Source organism: Larimichthys crocea, chromosome III, assembly GCF_000972845.2.
Source record: "Larimichthys crocea isolate SSNF chromosome III, L_crocea_2.0, whole genome shotgun sequence".
Taxonomy (NCBI): Eukaryota; Metazoa; Chordata; class Actinopteri; family Sciaenidae; genus Larimichthys; species Larimichthys crocea.
The window spans coordinates 632,021-658,320 of NC_040013.1; the positions used below are offsets into that span (position 1 = coordinate 632,021).

Genomic DNA, 26,300 nt, shown 5'->3' on the forward strand with positions numbered 1-26,300 from the left:
CGAAATGTGCATAATATCGGTCTTGATAACCGCAAGAAGTTTCAGACAGCTCTGAGAAGGTGCTTCCTGACGATTTTTTCTTTGAATGATTTTTATGGATCGCCACACCCACACAGTTTCCCCAAAATTCATAATTTTGATAACTTTTACTCAGTACGTCTATATGAACACTCCTACTAAGTTTGAAGTAAATTGGATAGAATCCCTAGGTGTTCGTTCAAACATGACCCCTTCTTAACCAGCTTGACACCGAAAATGGTGATTTTCATCCTTAAATATCTCGCTTCGTGTTCATTGTAGCCCATTGTTGCAAGAGACTTTTTTGTAGGTCTTGTCATGTTCTACAATCCGGCTGAGGTTTCATAACTCTGTGCCCGAAACTGTGGCGGGGCTGCCTCAAAGAAAAGTTCAAGGGGGCGCTATGGAGCGTTTTTGCCCTGCCCCCTAAATGATATTATGTGGTCTTAACAACCACGTGAAGTTTCAGACAGCTCTGAGGAAGTATATGATAGCCCAAAAGTCAAAGGAGTCTCATTTTTTTCCGGAAAAATCGGCACCGTTGACTTTGACACGCCGTCCTCTGATGAAAAGTTGTGATTTTGATAACTTTTCATTGTCGAGGCCTTAAGAACACACATGCCAAGTTTCAAACACATCGGATGAAATCCCTAGGAGGAGGAGTTCAAATGCGACCCCTGAAAATGACCCAAAAACACGAAAAGTCCAAATTTGACAAAAATTGGACGCCGTACACCTCACTGTAGCCCGGGTCACCAAGAGACTTTTTGTGCGTCTCGGCATGTTACATACTCCCTCCAAATTTCGTACACGTGGATGAAACCTTGGTAAGGGGCACCGCCGAAAACACACATCTAGGTGGCGCTGTCGAGCCATATGCATACGTCCATGTGCGAGACCCCCAAACTGCAAAATTTTACACCCGACTTCGGGGGGTAGGCAAATTTTCGAGTACATATAGGCCGTCGAAAATGTGATTTACTTTTAAACGTTGTTAAACGTTAGAAATCCAATAGGGCCTCTCCCCAGTGTGCCGTGCTCGGGCCCTAATAAAACAAAGAGTGATTATGACAGGTGGAATACTGTGAAGGCAGGTGGATACCTTTTATGAATTTCAATATACAGAAGAAGAAGAAGTTGCAAATGGTTACTTAGAAATGGAACACCTAGAAAGAGCCCAAGCTACCTGCTGGTGCAGATGTGTAAACTGTAACGCTGAGTGAGACTTAGCTACAACATAACGACTCAGCCAGCAAGTCACATACAGTCTGCATCACCAGACATTGCAGACTTTCTTCAGTTTTCTGACGATAAATTAGAAATAAATGTCCCAGACCAGAAAGGCCTGATAACAGTTTGTCTGTGCATAATGACAACCAGTTTCTTCAGCTATGTTCACCTAGAGGTAGAGCAGGTTGTCCACTAATCAGATGATCAGCTGTTTGACTGCTGGATCGAAGTGTCCTTGGGCAAGATACTGAACTGGTCAGCCTACAAACTCTAATCTACAGTGTTTGATGGTATAAAAAGCAATAAAACAAATACACTGCACGTTTTTTGTCAAATAGTTGAGAAAGCAAACAATGCTGTGTTCTGCACCGGGTTTACATCTCATCATTTCTTTACACTAAATACACCTTTTCTGACGTTAGCTTCAAAACATTTTTCTATCACGTTACACTTTGATTGAGATCAGCTGACCTCCGTAAAATCACGGCATAATTGCTGTCCAAATAACAAAAGCTAAAAGCAACACATGGACACAGAGAGATATTAATCTTGGTGATTATGCTCTGGATAAAGCTTTCAAACAGTTTTCATTGTCACTTTTGCCTTTTTCTTTGCTTGGCAAAGTAGCGGCGAATCACTACTGTGCGACGCAAGATGGCGGCCTCCGTGTAGGGGGACCCGCAGCATATGTACATAAAAAGGCAAAATCTGAAATAATAAAAACAGAACAACTTGTTTCATAGGGTGACTATAAAGCACTAACAACACAGTCATATATATTATATTCCATTTCTGTTAAAAAATCACCATAAATATTACACATTGGACCTTTTTGTCCACTGCAACGCTAGAAGGATTTTATTTTGAAACAGATACAGGAAGTGTTGAGTTTGTATTAACAGCATAATGCCCCAGCATTAACAAGGCTTTTACTGTTGTCACGCACAGCAGTCAGACTATAGTCAGTTTGATGATATAATTCAGACATGGGTAACATTCCATCCATCTTGTAGACAGTGCCAAAGATCTGATAAAGGTCATGGACTACCTAGCCTGCCATATGTCTCTCACACCCTCCAGCTGGCATTAAAGAGGCTCATTTAGCTTGTTGCTAATAGCACCGGCAGACAGAACTACACCCGCCTAGAAGGCTAAGGTACATGTACAGATCAACCAACCAATAAAACCATCAAGATGTGCTGGAGCAGGGGCAGTGTTTAGCTCAGTTGGTAGAACAGCCCCCTGTACGAAGGCTCAGTCCTTGCTGTGGAAGCCCAGGGTTCAAAACCGACCTGTGGCTCTTTCCTGCATGTCATTCCCCATATCTCTCTCCCCGCATTCCTGTCACTCAAAAAGATGTGCTGGAACAGAAACTGGCTTTGAGAATATTTGGGTCTAAATATAAGTTCACTGACAATCTCAACACTCACCAGCGGACAATACTGGAAAAGATGCTACCTCTTCTGGCTACATTTAACAAGTTAACATGAAAAGTGAGCACCTTTAATGTGATGGTGTCAGGTGTGATTCCTGCTGTCACTATGCACTGTGCCCTGTGTATTCACTTATACTAAATCAAGAAAGCAACCTGCTAAGTGATCTGAACATCCATCGAGTGAGTTGAGCATCAGTGACTCTCTTCTCTACCACTGGAAGCACTTTTTCTCAGTTCCTTCTTATTTCATGCAGTCTTAACACACACTGCTCTGTAAAGTGCAGCTTATCTTGCTGTCAGTGACATAATGCAGTTTTCCCCCATGGGTCCATGTAGGGCCGATGATGATGATGACATCACCAAAACTGTCCAGTATTGATTTGCCTGTCATTCCATATGACTGCATGTTTACAGCTCTGACAGTAGCAGAGCTTCCAGATCTGTGAATTGAAGCTAACGTGGCAGTACCACAGTAAATAGTTTCCTGGTGTGTATGGTCTCTAGTTTCAAGTCTCCTTCCAAACACCATGATGTTCACTTTGTAACACATTCAAAATATTGTAACACATTTCTGTTGAGCAGATGCAAAATAAGAAAAGTCAATCAGAACTCTAAACCAAACACCTTGGCCAGCTGTACAGAACAGTGGCAGCAGCTAGCAGTGTGTTTGACCTAGATCTAGTGTGTCTTTGAATGATAGTCTTACAGTGGGCTGGGCAAAATCCACTGTCTGCGTATCTATGGAGACTGCAGAGAGCCAGGGACTCAGAGATTTAAAGTGAAGAGAGAAAGAGAAGAAAGAAAGACAACAGGAAAACAAGAAACCATTTGCAAAGGAAAGAAAGGCAGGGAGGGTGTGAAAGAAAGAGAGATACAGAAAGCTTTTAGAGATGGCGGGGTTGAAGGATGAAGCTGCTGACTGATAAGAGAGTGTGCAAATCTGCAACAGAAGGTTAACTGACATCTAAATGAATTATGAATGCTATCTGTAAAGTCTAATAGACTAGCAGCTGGTTCACTGAGGCCTGGCACTGGAGACAGGAGAGGTTATGTATAAATCCTGTGAGGTAACTGTGCTGCAGCTCTTCATCTAGAGGGCACTTAGATAGTTTTAAACCGTTCACTTCTCGTGGATCCTAACAGTGTGGAATGTCTGGATTCTGTGTGGAGTGATTGAATCTCCCTCACTGCTGATAAAAGAATTTGATCACTCGGTATCACACGTGTCAGCTTTATTTTTATTTGATTGGATGTATTATCACCTTATGAACTGTATATGATGGTCTCTTTAATATGAAAACTTATGTCCCATTCACTCAGAAATTGTATGTAAAGAATGATGCACCTGTTGCTGAGCACTAAAAATGAAATACTATGATAGCGGCAAAAGTGTTAGCAAACAGTTGCCTATTTACACAGTGCAAAGAGAGCAACATGAGCTTTTATTCATCTATGCCCATGTGATGGATGTCCAAAGTCCAATACTCTCTTGTAGCTTGTGTTTGGTCTCCACCAACTCCTGAGAAAAATATGTCTCTTCAGCTGCTAAATGCTCCACTATGCTCATCATCTAGTCTCTATGCATCTGTCTGTACAGTGGGTTTATCAGAGACTTTTTTGGCTGAAAACAGCTGTTGTTGCTGCTGGAAACCAGATTGATGACGGCAGAGTTTGTGGGCCATAAAAAATGAGAAGCAAAAAGGGAAACTGCAGGGACACGCAGAGTTGGTGAAAATTCTATTTACTGACTGTGAGTTCATCACACTGCATAACCTCACGTTAAATAGTCATTTGACATATTGTCCATGTAAAGTTATTGATCAGTGCAGCTTCAAATAAATAATAAGAAAACAAAATATTGGGAACAACAGGTATTCCTGATCAAATATGATGGCTGTGGCTCAGGTTGTAAAGTGGGTCATAGTTCAAGGGTTGCTGGTTCAATTCATGGCTCCCCAAAGTCCAGCTGAAGTGTCCTGAAGACGAAGATACTGGACCCTAAAGTCCATTTCTCATCTTCAGATACAGGAGTTTCCCAGTATAGCCATAATGGCCTACTGTTGGTCGCTGCTGCTGCTGCTGCTGCTGGAAGTAAATGCCTTGCTCAAGGGTCTTGATCTCCTCTTACATGGAGGCCGCCATGTTGAAACATTGTGCTTCTACAGTAACCCAGAACAGACAAACTAAATAGTGACTCTACACAGAGCCTTTCAAGTGTTGTTTCTCCTTTACACAAGGAAGGTGAGGGTGATGTGAGGAGATTGCAATGCAGCGATCACTCTACTGGATGCAACTGAATTCTAAACACTGTATCTTTAAACAAATGATGTCCTGAAACCTTCAAAGCCATATGACAGCCCAACAGTATCATAAACCTTTGACAAAAACATTCTGAGTAAAAAAAAAGTTCATTTCTTTTAGTTTAACAGCAATTAAGGATTAATGGATTATCTGTTTCTAGAGTGTGGCAGTGAATGTGATGAATTTCTGTTCTCCCTTTGTGTGTTTGTCTTGTTTATTGTGCCACAGTAATTCTTTAAGTGTATAAGTTTGTTTTGTTTTTCTGTGTTGAGATATTGTTGGATTGCTCATTTTGCTTGAACTGTTTTATGCTTGTATATGAATAAAGATCTGTACGAGCAATAAGAAAACACCACTGTCAACAGAAACCCTAATCTCTGTCTCTCTATAAGAAATCCTCACTTAAGAAGGCATCATTAGAACATTCGGCCTGTTTGATTATTTCTGGAAGTGCACCATGCATTTAGCAGTTAGTATTCTCATTGGAGTTAAAATGATAAAGAGGCTATAAAAAACAACTCTCCATCTGTTTAGCTCAAATAACACAGTGCAACATATTCTCATGAAAGTGGAGCCAGAAATTTGATTGGACTTAAAATAGCTGCTCCAGCTGGATTAGATGTGACTTTGATTTAAAGCAGAGGGCTTTTTCTGTTGTGTCCAGCTAAGATAAATCCTGCTCACAATCACCAAGTAGGCCATCCACACAGCAAAAAACACTATTCAGTAGAATACAACTGCTGGCAGAAAGTCCTTTAGTACCCTTGGCTGCCAGTTTATGCCAGTAGGCTTTAGCTGTGGCAGCAGCAGCAGCAGTGGTTGGTGCTGGAAAAAGAGGCTCAGACAGCCTATGAATTATGGAGAGCTTCTTCCCTCCTCCTGGGAAATGCACTAGAGACAGAAGAGAGATTCTTAGATTCAATCTACAGATGAGATGGAGAAGAAAGAAAACGAGAGATGAGAGGAAAAAGAGAGAGAGGCCCTCACTCAACATGGCATTAGGGAAACATGGCATTAGTTCACCTGTCAAGCAGATGAACAACAACAACATAGCAGGCTGGAGGAAGATAAAGAGGAAGTAGATATGGATGGCTTTCAAAATATAGACTTACAGTAGATCTGTTCAAGTACAGACACATCAGCAGTCTCTTTCAGATATGTCAAATTCAGCAAATACATATCCTGTTAAAGAGATATTTTGGGTATTTTGAGGTGGGGTTGTATGAGGTACTCATGCAAAGTCAGTGTGGTACCTACATTAGTCAGCAGTCAGTGTGCCTCAGTATAAAGAGTGAGAGAGAGTGATGTCACCAGTGAAAATATACAGTGCTTCTTCCACCTCCTGGCTAATCTAAATATCTACAAAGACGTGGCTCATCGGTGGACCTGAGGCGGGCCAAATGACGCCTGGGTGCTGGAGTAAGCCATATGTAACACCACCTGTCAATCAAAGTGGCCACACTGTTACTTCTGCATAACCTTGAGCCTTAATATAATGTGAACAGGTGAGTTGTATATAAATTCACCCTCAGTACAGTTGTCATGAACGGGGAAATTAGCTATAGAGACCAAAACTGTTACACCAGTCTCACATGGACCAGCAGTGATTTTGCCCACTTGCACACAATAATGGCCACTTGAAAATTTGCTCTGATGTAGTTAATGAGTTTCTGGTTCTGCTGATCCATGGTTCCTCTCATCCCGTTAGGCACTGCAGACAACAGAGCGCTTCTGATTGGTCTGTTCATTTACTGAATTCTCGTGTCACTGAGAGCATAAGCGAAGTTTGTTCACATTGATCTCAGCAAGAAGGCCATGTGGTCAACCTTCCTGAATCTGCTCTGTCGCTGGTTTTGAATGTTGTGAAGCAGTGATCAGGAGTGTTTGTTCCTCTTGTGGTTAGGGCTGCCACAAACGATTATTTTGATAGTCGACTAATCACCCATTATTTTTTTTGATTAGTCGACTAATCGGATCATATGTAAATTGGCTGTCCCAGAGAGGGGCGAGTGGGTGGGCGTTATAAAGCTCGCGGACAAAGCCGTGAGCCACCTTCGCCCCTGAGTCTTTCCATGCCGACCCAGAGCCGCCGCGGAGGAAATGTGTGGCCGTCCCTGCCCTGCCGAGTTGAATCCCCCGGGCAGACTGCGCGGAAGTTGCGAAAAAATCGCGGTGATTGGTTAAAATTGCAACACCGCCCTGAATTCACGGGGATTCACTGAAGTTGCGTTGAAGTTGCAAATCGCAACATCGTGAATTCCTGGAGGGTCTGTGATATGGTATCATTTACGGTACAGTCAGGCCTGACGCCGATTACCACTACTGTGCATGTGCCTAGGTGTGTGTGTGTGTGTGTGTGTGTGTGTGTGATAGAAAGGCAGACGTAGCAGTGGAAGCTGTTTCGAGAGAAAAGCAAAGTAAAAAAAAAAAAAAAGATGCCTCGACTACTAAATTAGTTGTTGACGATTTTGTTTATCGACATAATTGTGACTAATTGACTAATCGTGGCAGCCCTAGTTGTGGTGCAGTCTATGCGCTGATGGAAGTCAACCTCGAGGTTAGCCTGATTGAAGTCTCCAGCAACAATGAGAGCAGCATCAGGATTACTGGTCTGTGTGCAGACTTTCTACAGAGCAGCTTCTGTACTGACCTGAGGTGGGATGTAGACTGCTGTGATGATGACTGATATGAAAATTCCTTTGGTAGAAAGTGTGGCTGACATTTAACAGAGCAATAACGTTTGACACCTACATCATTAGCTCTACCAGCATGCTGCATGCTTTTCTTCTCACTGAGGCTGAAGAGATTTACTTTATTGGAATTGGAAAAAAACAATAATCACGGTTATTTTGATTGATATTGAAAATCATGATTAATAAACACGATTATTCATTGATTTAAAAAAAAAGTGTATATTGCACTACCAAAACTCAACTTTAAATATAACTTTTGGAAAAACAACCAGTAATAAATTAGTAATGAGTAAAAAAGTAAAATAATAATATGTATAAATAATAATAAAAATAATAGCAATAAATAAAAATAAATACCCAGTCTACGTACTCTTAAGGCCAACTCACACCGGACGCGGAACGGAAGCGGAACGGCACCGCCGCGGTCACCGTATCCAGTCTAGTCCAGTCTAGTCAATGAGAGCACTCACACCGGGCGCGGATCAGAAGCGGCTCTCCGCGCCACGGCGCGAGCTTTCCGCAAGATTTCTATTTCTTCTGCGAGCCGCGGCTAAACCTCGTAAATTTCAACAGAGCACTGCGCACCAGACAGGAAATCCGACAGAGAATCAACATAATAAACTTCCGCCCCCCTTCAAAATAAAACACAATACACAGTTCATGTAGCTTTTTACAACTTCACATCAACGTTACGTCATGACCGGTGGCATCAGGTGATCAAAGATCGATCAAAGGGTCTCAACGAGAGACTAATTGTTGACGTGGAACAACACACAATAATTTATGACACAACAGATGCTTTTTATAATCTCCTCCATGTCGGAGAAGCAAAGTCAGCTGTTTGTTGTTGTTGTTTTCTTTATACACTGTTTATCGCGGGGTCTCGGGTATGTCCAGGATTCTCGCGTGATCTCGCGTGAATACGGCCGGCTCGCTCCGCTGCCGTTCTGCGGCTGATCTGCGTCCGGTGTGAGTTGACGCCGGGCAAAGTACCGTTCCGCTTCCGTTCCGCTTCCGTTCCACGTTCGGTGTGAGTCCCGTGTTAGACTGTTCCGTTGTGGTGGAAAAATACTCGGCAGTGGAGATATCTTTTTGCGACTTTTATTATACAAAGCAGGCAGTGCAACTCTGCTAAAGTGTTTGCGGGATGACAACACGTATCACTTGTCCATAGTCTTCATCAGTGTTTTGAACCCTGGGATGGGACACCTTGGCTAGCATGAATGTCACCGCCTCCATAATCTCTCACTGATGCTGGGAGCCGGTGGGATATGGAGCAGCATTGTAAAGAGTGTGCTCAATGGAGCACTGTGTTGCGGTAGCGGTGGCTGAAGTTGACGCTCTTGCACTTTTTTGGGTCTTTTGCTCCGTCAATACTTTGTCATAGACCACTTTATGGCTGAACTTTAAATGGTTAAACAAATTTGTCGCGTTGCCCTGGGGCGCAGACACGACGGCGTGACACACTTTGCAAACAATCTCTTTCTGCTCTACGTCCGACGATTTGAACCTAAAATGTCTCCAAATGAAAGCAATACCTTTCTTTTCAGCTAAAGGCTCAGGCTGCTTTTCTGCCATGTTGTCAATTGCTCGTTCCACAATTGATCCACAAACTCGCAGCTGCAGGTGCGTTCACTGTGCTTTTACAGCGCAGTAATTTGCATGCACATTAATCGTTTTTCTTCGATTACAGTGTTATCATTATTGTGAGAAGCCAAAATCGAAATCGTGATCAAAATTTGATTAATCGTCCAGCCCTACTCTTTAGCGATGAATCAATTTGGTTGGTGACATAAAAGTATCAAAGTTGGGTACCCAGCCCAGTCCCATCCCTGTCTACTTAATATGTGTCCAGATAAATGGATAGAAAGTTGGAAAGTTAGTTAGATTGTGGACAGCGCTTGTTTGGTTTGTTTGTTTCTATGTGTCAGAGGAGACGCTGTTTGCAGATGTAAATGTAACCCTGACAGTGAGAGCAGAAGGTGGACTGAAACAAGTATTTCATATCTTGAATCAGACACAGAGGAGATGACTGTTTCTTATTGTAAACAGATGGCTTATGAGCAGGATAGCACCAACTGCTGACTGACTCACATACTTCACACACTTGTGCTGAAAGATGTTTTTTAATGGTCTTGATATTGCACTCATATTATAGCTGCTATAATCAATATATTTCATAATAATGACAATTGACAATAAGAATGGGGTTGCAGAGAATTATCACCTGAATACATAGCTCACCTCGGCTAGTGAGTTTAGCCAGCCCACAACTTTAATGTTTTGGTTCATTTCACCATAGGGTAGCAAAATTCTGGGAATTTTGAAAGTTGGAAACTTTTCATGGGAATTAACAGGAATTTATAGAAATAAACTGGGAATTTACAAAATTGAAAGTTGGCCCTTAACAGGAAACTTAAATATAGTTAGGGAAAATATACTTTACCATAACCCTGACTAAAACAACCAGATTTTATGCAAGTACACTTGCAAATATATCTGCTATCACATGCACATAGCACACTGCTTACTGCAGGGCTACCTGCACAGGTGATTTCATCTTTTCTTGATCTGGGTACAAAAAGAACTGATTGCAGGTATCATTTGACAGGCCCAGTTTTGATACTACTCAGTACTGGGTTGTTTCGGTCGATACCTGAAAGGTATCGAGTACCGATACCTAGCCCTGGTGTCGCGTGATGATGATTCACTGTTGCCATCACAGCTTGTTTCTATGCTATCCTTAAGTAGCTAAAAAAAAAACATTTATTTCAGGTTAAACCAAAATAATGTTCTCATCAGTAATGGTTTGAATCTTTGGGAATAAAGGATTTGAAAGTATGGACAATGTAAGCGTGACGTCTCAGAATATGCAGTTCAGGCCGCTGCAATCTTGGAAGTCCTGCCTCTTCCATCTCCTGGCTAATCTAAAAATCGTCAAAAATGTGGATCATCGACCAACCTGAAGCGGGCCAAATGACGCTCAAACAAGTCATCTGTAACGTGCACCCACATGTCAATTAAAGTGTCCACTGCACAACTTTAACAGCAAGTTGTATATAAATTCACCCTCAGTACAGTTGTCATAGTTGTCATGAATGGGGAAATTAGCTATAGAGACCAGAACAGTTTTTTGTTCCTGGCTGTAAACATGTTTTTTTCTGCTGTGAAGTTCATTTTAATATGTGCGCTAATGGAAGTTGAAATGTTCTGTAACCAATGTCAAGCGACTGTTCGAAGAAGTGCTGTATTTATCACTTCCACATTGGTTTTATTTCACAACCATGGATGTTGACGCTTGATTCTGAATCATATCTTGGTGACAGACAGCAGCTATAGTTAGCTAAATTTACTTTACTGTCCATCAGGAAACTGTGTAAATCACAGATAATTGAAATATGATCCAGTGACATAGTGTCATAAAATGCACTGACCTGGAGCACAAAGTTACAGTGTGAGAACAGACGTACAGGGCACAGGGTGGGAATGACAAAGCCACCATTCACTTGATTATGAGTCAGTGTAACATCAGAATGATAATGAAGCTGTCATTTTAGATACAACTGTTGCATAATGTCACTTTAAACTGGATTTACATTTGGGATGATACATAGTAATTACAAAAGACTATATATATATGTGTGTGTGTGTGGGTGGTACCTGTTGTGTCAATCTTTGGTTAGTTTGTGATCACTGGAAAGCCTCATTTAACGTCCTCACTGCTCTTTGATTTTGTCCTGTGCTCCTGTTAATCCATCCAACAAACTGAGTGTCCTCTACTTCCATTACTGGAGGACAAATTAATTCACATCAGCTCTAAACTCTTAAGCCAAATGAAATTGTGCAGTGTTGGTTATAATGTGAGGATTCATGATAAATCAGCGCTTCTTTTTTTTTTCTGGTTAAAGTGTCCCTTTAAAAGACAAGTGTGATTAGAGGGAGTGGCTGCAGTGAGTGGCAGCCAGACTGAAGATGACACATCCATTTAGACAGAGGGAGTGATTCCTCCTACCAAAGACATCTTTTGTTACAATACAGACAGAAACAGGAGTGCTCTTTATTGGTTGTTTTTTCACTTTACACTGACAAAGCAGATTCCAAGACTAAACACTTGATAGTAAAAAATAAAAAGAAAACCCCCAGACAATCAGTTGAGTGATAACTGGTGTGCGTGTGTGTGTGTGTGTGTGTGTGTGTGTGCGTGCGTGGGTGTGTAGAGATGAAATTGTTTCATGCACCTTAATAGATGCAACAAGGGGAGAGGACGTGGAGGAGTGCAAAGCCTTTCATCAGGGTTCAGACTGCAGCACGGATTACAACACAGTTGTGGATGTTGTCGAACCATGATGCGACCATGATGACTGACCTGACGTGTGGAAGGATGATGCCTGTTAGAAAGTGTTCATTTTGTCGTAAAAATGTCAGTGTTGGTTTTAGTCCTTAGATCAAAAGTCCATATTAGTTTTAGTCATATTTATTTAACCTCATCCTTTTTATTTTCAGATTTAGACAGTTTATTCATTGATGGAATAAGTGATTCAGAATATTTTAATCTAATTTTAGTCACAACTGCTTTTTAAGAAATTTAAATCCAAGTGAAGATAGGCAAAAAAATAAATAAATAAATACCACGCTAAAAGCTCCTGAAAATTTGCCACAAATTGTCCAGGTTTGATGATGAATGCAGCTTTGCAGAGATGGTGCCTGGTGTCTGGTCTGATGTTTTGGAATGTAAAATATAAAAAAAAAAGCACTGCTATTCCTGATCCGTGCACTTGTGGTTGTGCTGTCTTAATAAGAGTAGCAGACCCTATATTGAATACACAGATCTCATGTATTCACGTACTCTACAGGCAGGTGACACAACACTGTGAGTGTTCATGTGGGAGCAGCCATTGGGAACTGTCTTTGCCAAAAAGCAGAAAAGTGGACGCAGAGTGTCCAATGTGGAATACAGTAACTCACAGCTGAGAACAGAGGAGCTAAATGAACCCTCTGCATGCAGCTGTGAAAGCTAGCTACGTTATTGTTAACGAAATAGCTAAGTAGGTTCCTTCTTTTACTAACAGTGCCTAAAAAATAAATAAATACTGTACAAATGTTTTCTCATTTCATCAATTTTTCATGACAGTTGCTACAGCTAGCTCTCAGGCTAAAGCCAGCTTGACCTATGAGCTCTCTTTTGTGTGCTGTTTCTACACTGTGACAATGTGCAGATCTGCTTCTTTTCCACATCCAAAATTGATCAGGATAAATTAATATTATTATAATATTCTCTACATTTGAAGTAGTTATGAATAGAATCACTGGGTCACCCCAGCAGGAAAGTTCTGGCAGTGCCTCTGCTTACCTGACCTAAATCAGTTAGATTTTTTAAGAAGGCCCTTCAGTGAGTTTGAGTGTATGTGCCTGTATATGCCCATAACAGTGTGTGGGACAGTGAACTTGTGCCTCATAATCAGGCATACACATTGTCCAGTTTTTGTGTCACTTTGTGTCAAACAGACGGAAAATATATTCAGGACAAACAACTGATAGAACAGAGGATACAACTACAATATTATCAAATCTGTCAATAATTAATATTATTATTGTTTTACTAACTGAGTGAGTGTTCAGTCTATAGAAAGTATGAAATGTTTTTAAAGAAAGAAGTTTGTCAGTCCATCAGTCGTGATGTTCTTTCTACTCTTTCTCAGTGTGAAGCTCTCTCTGTCTTTCTATATGATACAAATATCTGTGATTTGAGTAAATGTTGTCATTATAGAATAAAAAATGATTAGCAAAATGTTCTACAGATAGACTAATCAATGAATTAAATGGTGTGACTGATAATAGTCCCCAACAGACAAATGCACCACTTCCTCCTGTTTGCTACAAACTACAGTACAGTGACCTCCTGTGTCATCGCTCACTTTAAAAAATTAATTCACAAGACACGGAACCAGGCTACTGCAGCTAACGCGGAACCTCTTACTCTTTGTAACTGTCCTGTTTCCTGTATAGACTCTGTCATTTTATGACTTTATTATCAGTCCACAGACTAAAACAAATGTTTATCCAGGTATATCAACAGAAGTGATCCTGGAGGGGCAGTGGAGGTTCAGAGTCCATGATCACAGTCAAGGTGTTTTCTACCCATCAGTGACACCTTTATGATACCTTGGAGTGCCTTTCATGAGGTTCAACCAAAGAATGGACAGTGTAGCGCTGGACACCGCCATGTTCGCAGTCCTGCCTCTTCCACCTGGATGCCAAACAAGCCATCTGTAATGGCGGGGTGGAAAATTTCCAGTAGATTTCCAGAAACTTTCCATGGGAAGTTAAGCTGGAGAATTTGGGAAATATTTCAAATTAGAAACTCCATGGGAATTAAGAAAATTTATGGGAAGTTTAATTATTTTATTGAACTATGTAGTTCACAAGCTCAAATGTGTGTCTTCAATAGTCTCTGTGTGGTCTGGGCTCTAAAGTGTGGTCCAGGTACAGAAATCACCTGCGCAGGTACGGGGCGTGGCCTCAATAGCCCTGCAGTAAGCAGTGTGCTATGTGCATGTGATTGAGGAATAGAAGATATTCATGGAAGTGTAATATATTTTCCCCAATTATATTTAGGTTTCCTGTTAATAGCCAGTCCAGTCTTCAAATTTGTATATTTCCGGTTTATTCCCTTTAATTCCCATAAATTCCCATGGAAAGTTTCTATCTTTGAAACTTCCCAGAATTTTGCAACCCTACTCACCTGTCAATCAAAGCATCTTTAATTCTGCAGAACTTTAAGCCTTAATATAATTTGAACAGGTGAGTTGTATATAAATTCACCCTCAGTACAGTTGTCATGAAAATTGTCAAGGAAATTAGCTACAGAGACCAAAACTGTTTTTTGTACCAGGCTGGAAACAAGTTGGACATTTGAACATGGGGACTTATGGAGACTGACTCACTCTGGAACCAGCCTCAAGTGGATGTTTGAGGAACTGCAGTTAGTATCTAGAGCTAGTATTGCAACACAGACAAAGGGTCATTATTCAGGTAATTTGTATCTTTAAAGATTCTTCTAGTGTTATTTTTGTAGTGTCTGCTGTTGATGTCTATTAGGCCAGTGATTCTCAACTGGTGGGTCGCGACCCAAAAGTGGGTCGCGGACCCGTTCTCAGTGGGTCGCGGGCCTTTGCCTGGGAAAAAAAATGTTAAGAACAAAATCCTGTGCTTTTATTTTGAAGTGGATTTTTTATGCCGCGGAGTGCCGTCTATTCACAGGCCTTGTAATGTTAATAGACACCCACCAAACTGCACCATCTTTTCATTAAATAAATTTGAGAAGTTGAAAATTTTCCTCAATTTGGGTCACGGCCAGGGACGGACTGGCATACCGTGCATTTGCCCGGTGGGCCGACGTGCTATTTGGGCCGATAAGTCCCGATATATATATTTAACGAGTAGATCACACACCCCAAACACACTCTGGGGCTTAGCGATGGGGGTTGTTGTGGGCTGCTCTGGTCCAAAATGCCAGGGCCGATTTTTTGTCCCAGTCCGCCCATGGTCACGGCTTGTCCTTTAGGGATGATGGTGGGTCCCGGAGCCAGACCAGTTGAGAACCACTGTATTAGGCAACTGCTCTGACACACTCCACAACTCACTGACTATGTTCTCATCACTTAACTGAAAAACTGACCAATAGAATGATTCACCAAAAACTTGCTGTGCTCCTTTAGATGACAAGAAAAATCTGTGTCCTGTCTCTGTAGTAGTAACAAGGACACGAGGACACCAACACCTGTACCGACACAGCCAATCTCCCTGTGGCCTGTACCTGTCTGCTGAGTGCTCAGTCTCTGGCACGGTGTGGGTGTGGGTGTGTGCACGTGCTCTTGTCACCCTGGGGAGATGACTTTGTCCTCACACAGCGGAAGTTTTAGACAGCGTGGTGACACAGCGGGAATGCAGATGGCGCTGTCTAAAAGAACTCCGCACACATACACATTCATTTGTGTTGAATCAAACCTGAATGTACGCCTGCTCCTGAATTCAAAGGTATTTGGAAAGCTGGTATTTTTTGCTCACTCACACACACACACACACACACACACACACCTACACACATGCGCAGTAGTGGTAATCGGCGTCAGGCCTGACTGTACCGTAAATGATACCATATCACAGACCCTCCAGGAATTCACGATGTTGTGATTTGCAACTTCAACGCAACTTCAGTGAATCCCCGTGAATTCAGGGCGGTGTTGCAATTTTAACCAATCACCACGATTTTTCCGCAACTTCCGCGCTGTCTGCTCGGGGGATTCAACTCGGCAGGGCAGGGACGGCCACACGGTGCGGGAGGATCCCCTCGTGGGACCTCTCCCCGGCGCTGGCTGGCCTCCGCCGGGGGCAAAGGTGGCTCACGGCTCCGTCCGCGAGCTTTATAACGCCCACCCACTTGCCCCTCTCCGGGACAGTCAATTTACATATGATCCGATTAGACGACTAATCGAAAAAATAATGGGTGATTAGTCGACTATCAAAATAATCGTTTGTGGCAGCCCTAATAGCAGGCCTTCCATCCATTGATGCCACATGTGGAATTAAAGATGAAACATGTATACTGAAAAAATTAATCCATTAAACAATGAGTCTATTGACATAAACATAATTGGCAACAACTTTAATAATTGATAAATTGTTTCATATATTTTCCAAGCCAAATATTCTCTGGGTCCAACCTCTGAAATGTGTGTTCTCTGTTTCATTTCATTTCAAATCTCTTCTGGTTTCAGTCTGTCAGCTGTGCTGAAACATTTCTACTGTTTTATTTAAAAAAACAATGACGGTAGAATGGATTTATACTGTTCCAGAAAAATAAGTAACATAAATGAGATATTACTGGGAGAGCTTTAGTACTATGACTCTCCTCTTTGTGCTCCTCCTCCAAATTTGCAAACATTCTGATAATGCAAATGTCTTTATTTGCATTGTTCTGTGTCTGTGGATGACAGCATGTCCAATGAACATGATCGAAAACCGTCCAACAGACTTTATCTACAGATCCTCATTGTACCTCTATAGACACCTACATTAAAGGTGCAGTGTTTTACTTTACTTTCAGAATAAAGCATACATGGAATATAATATTCATAACTATGTTTTCATGCATGCATAATCACCTGAATATATGTATTACTTTTGTTACTTTAAAATTATCCTTTTATATCTACAGTAGGAGCAGGTCCTCTTACATGGAGGCCACCATGTTGAACCACGCTGTGTTTCTACAGAACAAACTAAACAGTGATTCCAGACAGGGCCAAGTGTTGTTTCTCCTTTACACAAGAAAGGTGAGGGTGATGTGAGGAGAGTGTCTGGCTGACTGGTTCACTACAAGGGGCTGGGGTGTGTCCTTGCAGTGTGTGTTTGGATCTAGAACTATTTCACTCCAACAGAATTCTTCTCCAGGCGAGGAGAGTTGAAAAAGCAAGTACGTTTTTAATTTTATTTGTCATTGCTGAGCCCTCCCCTGGGACTCCAAATATAGCCATTTCAGCACTGGGTTGGATATCCCTGCTAAAAGCTTCAGATAAGGTTCGAAATATCGTAGACCAGAAATTATGCAGTTTACTATTTCATATCAATAATCTGATCTAACCTGGTCCTGATATAACATACGCTGCCAGAATGAACACTCCTGTCATGAACAGATAGACTTCATGTATTTTGGTATAGTGAGCACCACTCGGTACTTTACCTGCCATCAAAGTTGTGGTGTAATACTCCATGTCCAGCACAGTTGTGCTTAGGCATTAACTTAGGCTTAACTTAAACTGATGATTTTTTTTTGTTGTTGGACTAAAACATGTTTTTCTGCTGACCCCGTCCACAGCGCACTGACTGTTGTCTACTGTGGTATCACACTGACTATGCATAAGTACCTCATACAACCACACCCTCATACAATCTCCCTTTAAGAGTTTGGTACAGATAAACAGAAAGAGGTTCAGGTGAAGAGCCGTCCCCATTCTAAATTTTTAGCTCTGTGAGCTTTGTGACTTTGGAAATGGCGGACTGCAACATGTCAATTCACTGTTAAATGGACTGACACATTGGTACAGATAAACGGTGACCAAAGGGTGACTCCTCTTTTCCTCTAGCACTACAGACAGGTAAGACTTTTCACGTATCCAGTGGCATCCAGAGGATAAATGACTGTGGCAACCTCTTGACTTTTTCTTAGCAAGTGCACATCACAGCAGTGGGACAGACAGCCTGGTTACTTTGCAGAGTCTTTGCTGGTTTATTCTCAGAACCCATTGATTTAACCTATTGGGGCAACAGGCAGTGTTTCAGGGTTTCTGGTGCAGGAAGCGATATCCAGAAAATGGACAAGGACATCAGGGCCAGGACTTCCTATGCAGGCAACTCCATACACAAGACACAACAATCCCTATAAACCGATGTCTGCATATGAATACAGGTACTGTTACGCGGGACTAATGAACCCAGACACAAAAAACTGTTAGCAGGAGTAACAAAGCTTCATTCAGGATCTCACAAATTCACGCATAATCGCGCGATATTGCCGGCTGTAGTCTCTTTGGCTCCTTCCATCTTTTTTCTGGTGTCTTTATAAAAAGGATATGAGGTGTCATAAATGATAGGTTGATTTTGGACCTCCAGAATCAACTTCTCCTCATCCATGTAGAGTTGTCACGATACCAAAATGAGTAACCACGATACTATACCAGACAAAGTATCGCGGTTCCGGGTATTATCGCGATACTGCGGCCTTTTTTTATTATTATTATTTTTATAAACTGCAATGTATTTGTACAAGTTAGTTTGAAACAACGACGTTTGTTTTTTAAGCAAAATTAGTGTTGCCACTGACGAAGACGCCACGGCAGACTCGCTGCTCGGGCCCGGTGCTTCTGCCATGGTGAGTGTGTTGTCTCGTGTCTGGTCGAGACAGAACTTTAGCTTGTTGTTTGTTTTGAAGCGAGTTTCTATCGAAGCGGAGCTGTCTTCATGGAGTTCGTTCTTGCCGGCAGAAACACACGAACAGCCAATCAGCCAACAGACGGGCAGACCCAGCGTGTGGAAACAGCCTATCATATCCCTGGACGTCACCAGTAACAGGCAAACAGCCAATCATTCAGCAGCTGTGTAGTTCGGTTGCGGTTCCACGTTGGTTTGTTTACAAAGGAGTAGCATGCAGTGAGAAGCCGGGAGGAGAGTAGAGCCGGCCGCTATGTAGCGGAGACTGGCACCGGTAGTATAGTAATCCACGGTAGTACCGTCGTGTAAAATTTGTAGTATAGTAGCGACGGTTATGATTTGGCACCGCGGGGTACCGGGTATACCGTGGATATCGTGCAACTCTACATCCATGGTGTCGACAGGGTGAAAAGACACCTAAAAACCCCTCACCTGTTGACTTCAGGTCGGCCCCGCCCATTATGATGTGTTCTTGTAATGAAACTTGAACGGTGAACACGGAGTATTTTATTTTGAATATCAATCGGGTTTATTTTGTATTTTATAGCCGATTTCCTTCCCTGCACAATCTCCGCTGTGCGTCCGTGAAAAATAGAAGCTCTGCATATGTGTTGTGGAAGGCTGCTGGTCGCCGCAGTCGTTCTGGAGCCAAGACTGTGTGAGCTGACACATTGACTAAAATTGAAACGTGCAACGGTGCCGTTCTGGAGCCGTTCTGTATTTTAGGCGTCAGTGATCCAGGGAGAATAAGTTCAGGTTCCAAGAAAGTCTTTAGGTGGAACAGTTCTATAGAGGCAGGTCAAGACGGCTACACGCATGAGAGACAAAAGGCCAGTGGCAAAGCTGGACAAACAGTCGACACTCAAAAAAAAGGCTGAAAGAGACTGAGGAGAGTCTGCGATGTGGCAGCATGCTGGAGTCGAACCTAAGTATATGATGCCGAGTTAATTAACCATGATCACAGCTTGCCACCTGACACCCACACACCTGACTCCAGTCCTGTAATCAAGACACACACACACAGACAGAACCAAGGGGTGTGACAGATAGATTTTTTAAGAAGCTAATAAAAGCTGAATCCTAACCAGACATAGCTGATTGCATTGCGTGTTTCCTGTCTGTTACGCCTCTTTAGCTCTCCACATGGACTGTTTACCTGAATGCAATCAAAGCCTACTCAAACATCAATACTACTCGAGACGCATTCATATGCAGATTTGAGATTACACACACGACCCACTGTGATCACCTACACCATATTTCAGCACAACCGAATTCACAATTTATTTGCTCAGTTACGTGTTTTTTCTGTTTGAAACAGAGATTTCATTGTGGGTTCCATCCATCCATTTATGGATGGAGCCTATCCCAGATGACTTTGGGCGGGAGGTGGGGTAGATCCTGGACAAGTCGCCGGTTCATCACAGGGCACATACAACCATTCACACTCACATTCACACCTACAGGCACCTTAGAGTCACCAATTAACATGTTAAGGTTCATGTCTTTGGACTGACATGGGGAGAACATGCATACTCCACCCAGGAACCTTGTTGCTGTGAGGCGACAGTGCTAACCACTGCACCACCTTGCCAGTGAGAAGGTTAGAGGAGACAGAAGGTTGTCTTTCAGTTGTTGTGTAGTTGTACACTAATGCAAACCTGCTTCACTCATACGTCAGATATGAAGTCATGATCAGGCCTTGGTTTTGAATTTAAAGGATAAAAGAATCTTTTGCACTGAAAGGTAGCTGTCAGTTACTGTCGATAAAGCACAACTACCTTATGCCAAAATATTTGAAAGCAGTTTGCATTCTCCATAGTTTGGACATTTGTTCCCACAGAGATAGTTTGAAAACATCCTTTTCCCCTCTGGCTCTTTTCCAGCCTGACATCTCCCCTTATTTTCTCTTCCGTTCTCTCAGTGAAAAGATAATTTGTTTGTCGTTTCCCAATCTATTGGAAAGAGCCGTGAAAGGCCGAGTGTGCAGTCAGACTGAGTATGGCAGTGAACTGTAGGAGGTGTGTGTGTGAGAGAGAGAGTGTGTGTGGGGGTGGGTGGATAACTCCACAAAACATTTCTTCATACATGAATTTCCTCTGAGATGTAAGTCTTTGTGTAAATCAATATCTACAAATGGAGCTTTGTCTGTCTTTCTGTGTCTGTGTGTGCTGTCCACCCTCCCACCCACCTCTGACTGTGTACGTCTCAAACATTGGCTTCATTGTGATTCCAAATGTTTTGAATGGCACTGGTGTGCAGCACAGACGTCTGCAGAGGATGAATAATAATGATTCTACAATCAGCAGGCTTTTGTGTGTGTATGTGCCAGGGTGTGGCGTGTGAATATGTTTATTATTTTTAATATGCCCTTATCTGTATAGTGTTACTTGTGGATAGACAGGAAACTGGGAGCAGGCAGCAGCAGAGGGTATTGGGTTAGAATGGACAAAGGTCAGAACATTTGTTGTCTTGCCAATCGGAATCAAGAATTCTTAGTGGCCATTGGTTATCCAAACACAGATGACAATTAAAACTACATGCAAATGATCTGAAATGCTCTGTCAGAGCTGAAGAGGGGAACAACCATAGCAACAGAGTTGCTACAGCAGCAGAGAGTATGGCAGAGCCTACGGCCTCTACATGTAGACATACGTTGTTGTACATGATGACAATGCTTGTATAATTAACATGTGTCTAGTTAATGTGCTTTCTGCAGGCCATGATACACACACACCAACACTCACTAAACAAGCGTGGACTGCGTGATTTTTTAGTTCAAGAGGATCAACAGAGTGGTGACTCTTTTCTCAACCTCAGGAGAATCTCCCAGTTACATCAACATTATTATTTATTTATTCATTTATTAATTAGTTACTTACTTAAGTTACTTGCAGATGTTGAAAGCTGAACTTGATTATATGGACTGAGCGATACGGGGAGATTTTAATTTGATAGTCTGCTCTAGGGACGTATCAATTGCAACATTTTACCACTTCTTTTTCTACTTCACTGGATTTCAACCAGGCACAGCCTTAACAACAACATTTGACTGCCAAAACATAAATATCAAACATATGTACAGCTTACATTTGTATCGTGGTATGTACAGTGTGCTGAAAAGACTAAAGCACTAAATGAAACCCTGTCTGAGGATGTCCTCTTTGCCACAGAGCTGTATCACACTGTTCTGATGACTCATAAAGAGTGTGTAGGCACAGTGTGAAAATGCATGAGCAAATCTTTATGGCATATTCTCTTTTAGAAACACCACTTTGTGTGTGATGTAGTTCTTTGTGTGAATGCATTATTTGTAGGTTGGGTGTCCTTTGTTATTGAGATTGTTCATCACAAAGGAACCAGGTTATCACAATGTTGTGGTCTTATTTTTGTAGTTTTGTCCAACAACAACAGTTCCTTTGTGAGATCTGGGAATGCTCCTGAGTAAGAATGCTCTGCTGTTTGATGCTGTGCGGGTAGTTTACAGTGTGTTCATCAGTAACACCAGTAAGTAATATTCCAATCTGACTTTGTATATATGCTGACGATACCAGAGTTTAATTAATAAACTGACTGTGCCTCATTAGTTTATGTGTGAGGCAACATCAGGACTTTAAAGAAATATGATGAAGGATTTGCTAGTTTCAGAGTGTGATCCCACTGTGGTAAATATGTATACGCTGATACACTGATTACATTACTTATGTTCAAAAACTAGCGAGTCGACAACTTTGCTAACAGCCAAACATCAGCATTTTTTATTTTTATTTAACAAACAGCAACAATACAACAAAGCATTACATAAAACAAAAAGGCACTAAGGATCAAAAGAAGTAGCTGCAGACATGAATCTTAGTAGATCACAGTACAACATTCACACACTGATGGCACAGCCTTTAATTCAGGGGTTCAGTATCTTGTCCAAGGACACTTCGACATGTAGACTGAAGGAGACGGGGATCGAACCACCAATCATCTGATTAGTCGACGACCCGCTCTACCGCTCTACTCTACAGAATGAGAGTATCTGCGGACTTTCCCGCATACAATGAAACAACTTTTGATCTTTACTAGCTAATATTACTTACTGGTCCAACAGCAGTCAGCCCAGCCGGCTTGCAGAAAATGTGACCTCTGACAGGGAAAGTGACACTCTCACAGAGCACTCTGCTGCTTCAAATCTAATGTTTGCTTTTGTTCTTCCAAGGCTTGAAAATGAATACAAAAATTTTAACAAGAGGCCAACCTTCCCTTCAGTCGCTGTTTTCTGCTGAGTATGAATATTCAGTTCTATAACTTTGTTGTAACTTTTAGTCAAGTAACAGTAGTTGTTAATGTGTAATTTGTTTTTGTGTTTACATGTACAGTATGTAACTTTTTATTCTTTTGCAGTACAGTGTGTGTGTGTGTGTCTGTGTGTGTGTGTGTGTGTGCGCGCGTGCATATGTGCAGTTAAGTCAGAGGTTATCTCATGACACTTTCTATATAAAGCAGCTGTGAACAGTTCTCTTTGTAATATTTGAATTTGTATTTGATAATGTGAGAAGGCAGGTTTTGTTTTGTGTGTGTGTGCGTGCGTCAGTGGTTTCTCTCTCTAAAAGGCCTGTTTGTCTGTCATGACCTTCAGAGACAGGAACACACACACACACACACACACACACACACACACACACACCAGCTGCGTATGTGTCTGTGGATGTCCAAGACAGACACACAAAGACATCATGGTTCCAATGGTTCTGTGTGCACAGTGTAACAAGATAGTGCTATGCTGTCATATCCTACACACACACACACACACACACACACACACACAGTGACAAGCTTTGTCATCATGATCCCTGACAAAAGATTCAGTGCCCTCATGTGGCCTCATCATCACACAACATGTTTTTACAATGTGTGCAGGATGAGGTGAAATAAGAACCGTTCAGCTGCTGGAGGTGCACTTCCAGGACACTGAGTGATGAGGAAGTTGAGCTGCAGTGGTGTCTGTAAATATTCTCTCTAAATATTGATGAACTATTTGGAAGGGGGTCAGCTGGGCCAATTATTTTCCAAGAATGTACTCCAAGAAGATGGAAACAATTGTGTAAAGACAGTGCTGAGGACTACAAAGTAATATTAAAATGCTATAAATGTACACATTGTTTATATGGAACAAAGCTGGTTCTCCATCAAGACCTTGTGCTGCATCAGATGGCACAACATTCATTTTTCTCTGCAGAGTGTCAGATTGGGCGATCGGAGTCATAAATTCTTGCTATCTCGACACAGACTGACAGTACTGTTCCACCTGACAGAACCAATAACAAATGTTTCCAAATGTATCAGGGTGCGTGAATAAAAGTGAAGCTGAAAGCTCTCATGGTCACTGGTGGTGAAGGTGGACAGCATAAAGAGTGAGTGTGTCGGTGAGTCAGCCCATACTTATTCCCAAGCTGTCAAAAATGGCAGCTCGGTCAGCGGCCCCATGCTTCCAACAGTAAAGCTGTAGGTAGACCGCTGTTCATTAGATTAGATTAGATTAGATTCAACATTATTATTGAACAAAGTAACAGGTACTTAGACAACAAAATGCAGTTTAGCATCTAACCAGAAGTGCAGAGTAGTAAAGTGCGGAGTATGTACATATGAACAGGATGTATAAATATAATGCAGGTATAAATCTGAATATGCTATACGATATATGCACTATGTGAATATGTACAATATGAGCAGCATGGATAGGCAGAGTAAGTAATTGTGATGGCAAAGAATACACTATGTATACATGAGATATACAGTCAGACAGTATAGATATTTGTTGGGCATAAATCATAAATTTGAGGGTGAAGGGGGGTCACTGACCTAGCTGCCATGTTTGATGGCTTGGGAGTGAGGTCATGTTGCAGTTTGTTCTGCCGCTGCACAGCTAGTACTGCTAGTACTTAAACCCAGTTTGCTTGACCAGCCTTCCACTGTTGTTCTCTGGTTGTGACACTTCCATTGACCACGTGGTCGAGGGCCAACCCTCTCCGGTCTGCTACTTGAGTCAGCAATGTGAACAGAGCTTGGTCGATTTATTTTTATTTATAGGTTAAGAAATCAATGCTGAATCAAATACTTCACAGATAAGGATTATCATTCATTGTCCATCGCGGTCATCTTGAGATCACTGTGTCAGCTACTAACACAGTATCTTTTCTGGATTTTTCCCTTCAAACTCAAACAAAGTCTTTTTATTTATGACTAGAAAATCTAAACAATTTAGAGCAGCTCCACAGAATACCTAATAATTACTAGATCATTATACTCAAAAATAATAATTACATTCAATAACTCACCATTATCATTCATTCATATCATCCAATATGAAAAAAAAAAAATAAATATAAAAAATATATTTGTAATTTTAATTAATGTACAGACAGACCCATCACTGCTGATGTTTTAACTGCAAAAAAGACTCTCTACACTTGTCAGATTAATAATTCCTCTCACCTCCTCCTCTCCTACAGCCTAAATGGGATTTATGAGTTGCCAGTTTTGGCAGTCTGCTGTGTGTCCAGTTGAGAGGCTGGCTAATTGAATTCTTAGCTACTGGTAGTATTTTTCCTACAACAGGAATAAAGAAGGTCAGAAAGTAAGAATGGGATTACAGGCTGAGGACGGAGGAGGAACTCATTTATCTGGTTGAATTCACTTAGTACTCTGAGGTATCGATCAGATATAAAATGTGAATGCATGATCAGGCCCAGTGAGGGTGTGTGTGTGTGTGGACAGAAGGTACTGTAGTCAGGAAACAGGCTCCAAATAGTGAGATTATGTGAGTGTCTTTATTTAATACGTCCAATGGATCAATATGTGACACTAGGCAAACGTAATTTATTACACAGCATGATCCACAAGCAGGCAGATGATCAGTGCACTAAAACTGACAAGGTTTCTTTGGTAATGCAGTGTAAGTAATGTAATCAATTCTCTTGTCTTTTCTCTGTCCAGTGGGTGCTGGCTTTTGAGATCTTCATCCCGCTGGTCCTCTTCTTCATCCTTCTGGGCCTGAGGCAGAAGAAGCCAGCAATTCCTGTCAAGGAAGGTAGGCAGACATAAGATGTGGATGAAGATATCAGGGGGATGGGTTTTTTCCTATGAGCCTCATTCAGTATTGATAACATTTAATAGCTCACAGAGCTGTGTTTCCTTTCTTGCACCACACAGTGTTTAAAGTGTTAATGGTGGCAGTAACACACACTGCAGTTTATTTTGACCTGATCCCACACACACCGTCCTGTTGCTGTAAATAATACTCTAGAGAATCACATGTGGATTAATCTGCTGCTAATTATAGTCCCCAACAAAGGCACTTTTTGACACATTGAATTCTTCAGTTGGAACTGATGAGCTGATGAGCATGGATAAGAATCACCAATGTTTGCACACACCTTCTGATTCAATGTTTTTTTCTGTATTTTTATTGTTTTCTACATTGTAGATTGGACTTTGGTCTGAGAGGAAAATTTGAGATTTTTAGGTTTAACTGTCAGTGTCTTCAACTGTGTCTTTGTGATACAGAGAAGATGAATGGATAGTATCTGCATGTGTGGTTCCCACCACGTAGCATGGAGGAGGTGATGTAAAGGTGTGGGGTGCTT

At 41.7% G+C, this 26,300-nt stretch overlaps 1 protein-coding gene across 2 annotated transcripts in view; it reads left to right on the forward strand.

The window, feature by feature from the left end:
• The window catches only part of abca2 (ATP-binding cassette, sub-family A (ABC1), member 2), an 85,245-nt gene that overhangs the window by 5,062 nt on the left and 53,883 nt on the right, over positions 1–26,300 (forward strand). For both annotated transcript variants that reach the window (XM_019273102.2, XM_019273103.2), the window contains exon 2: positions 25,651–25,744. In XM_019273102.2, coding sequence (XP_019128647.1) covers positions 25,651–25,744 — 94 coding nt within the window. The remainder of the gene's footprint in view (positions 1–25,650; positions 25,745–26,300) is intronic.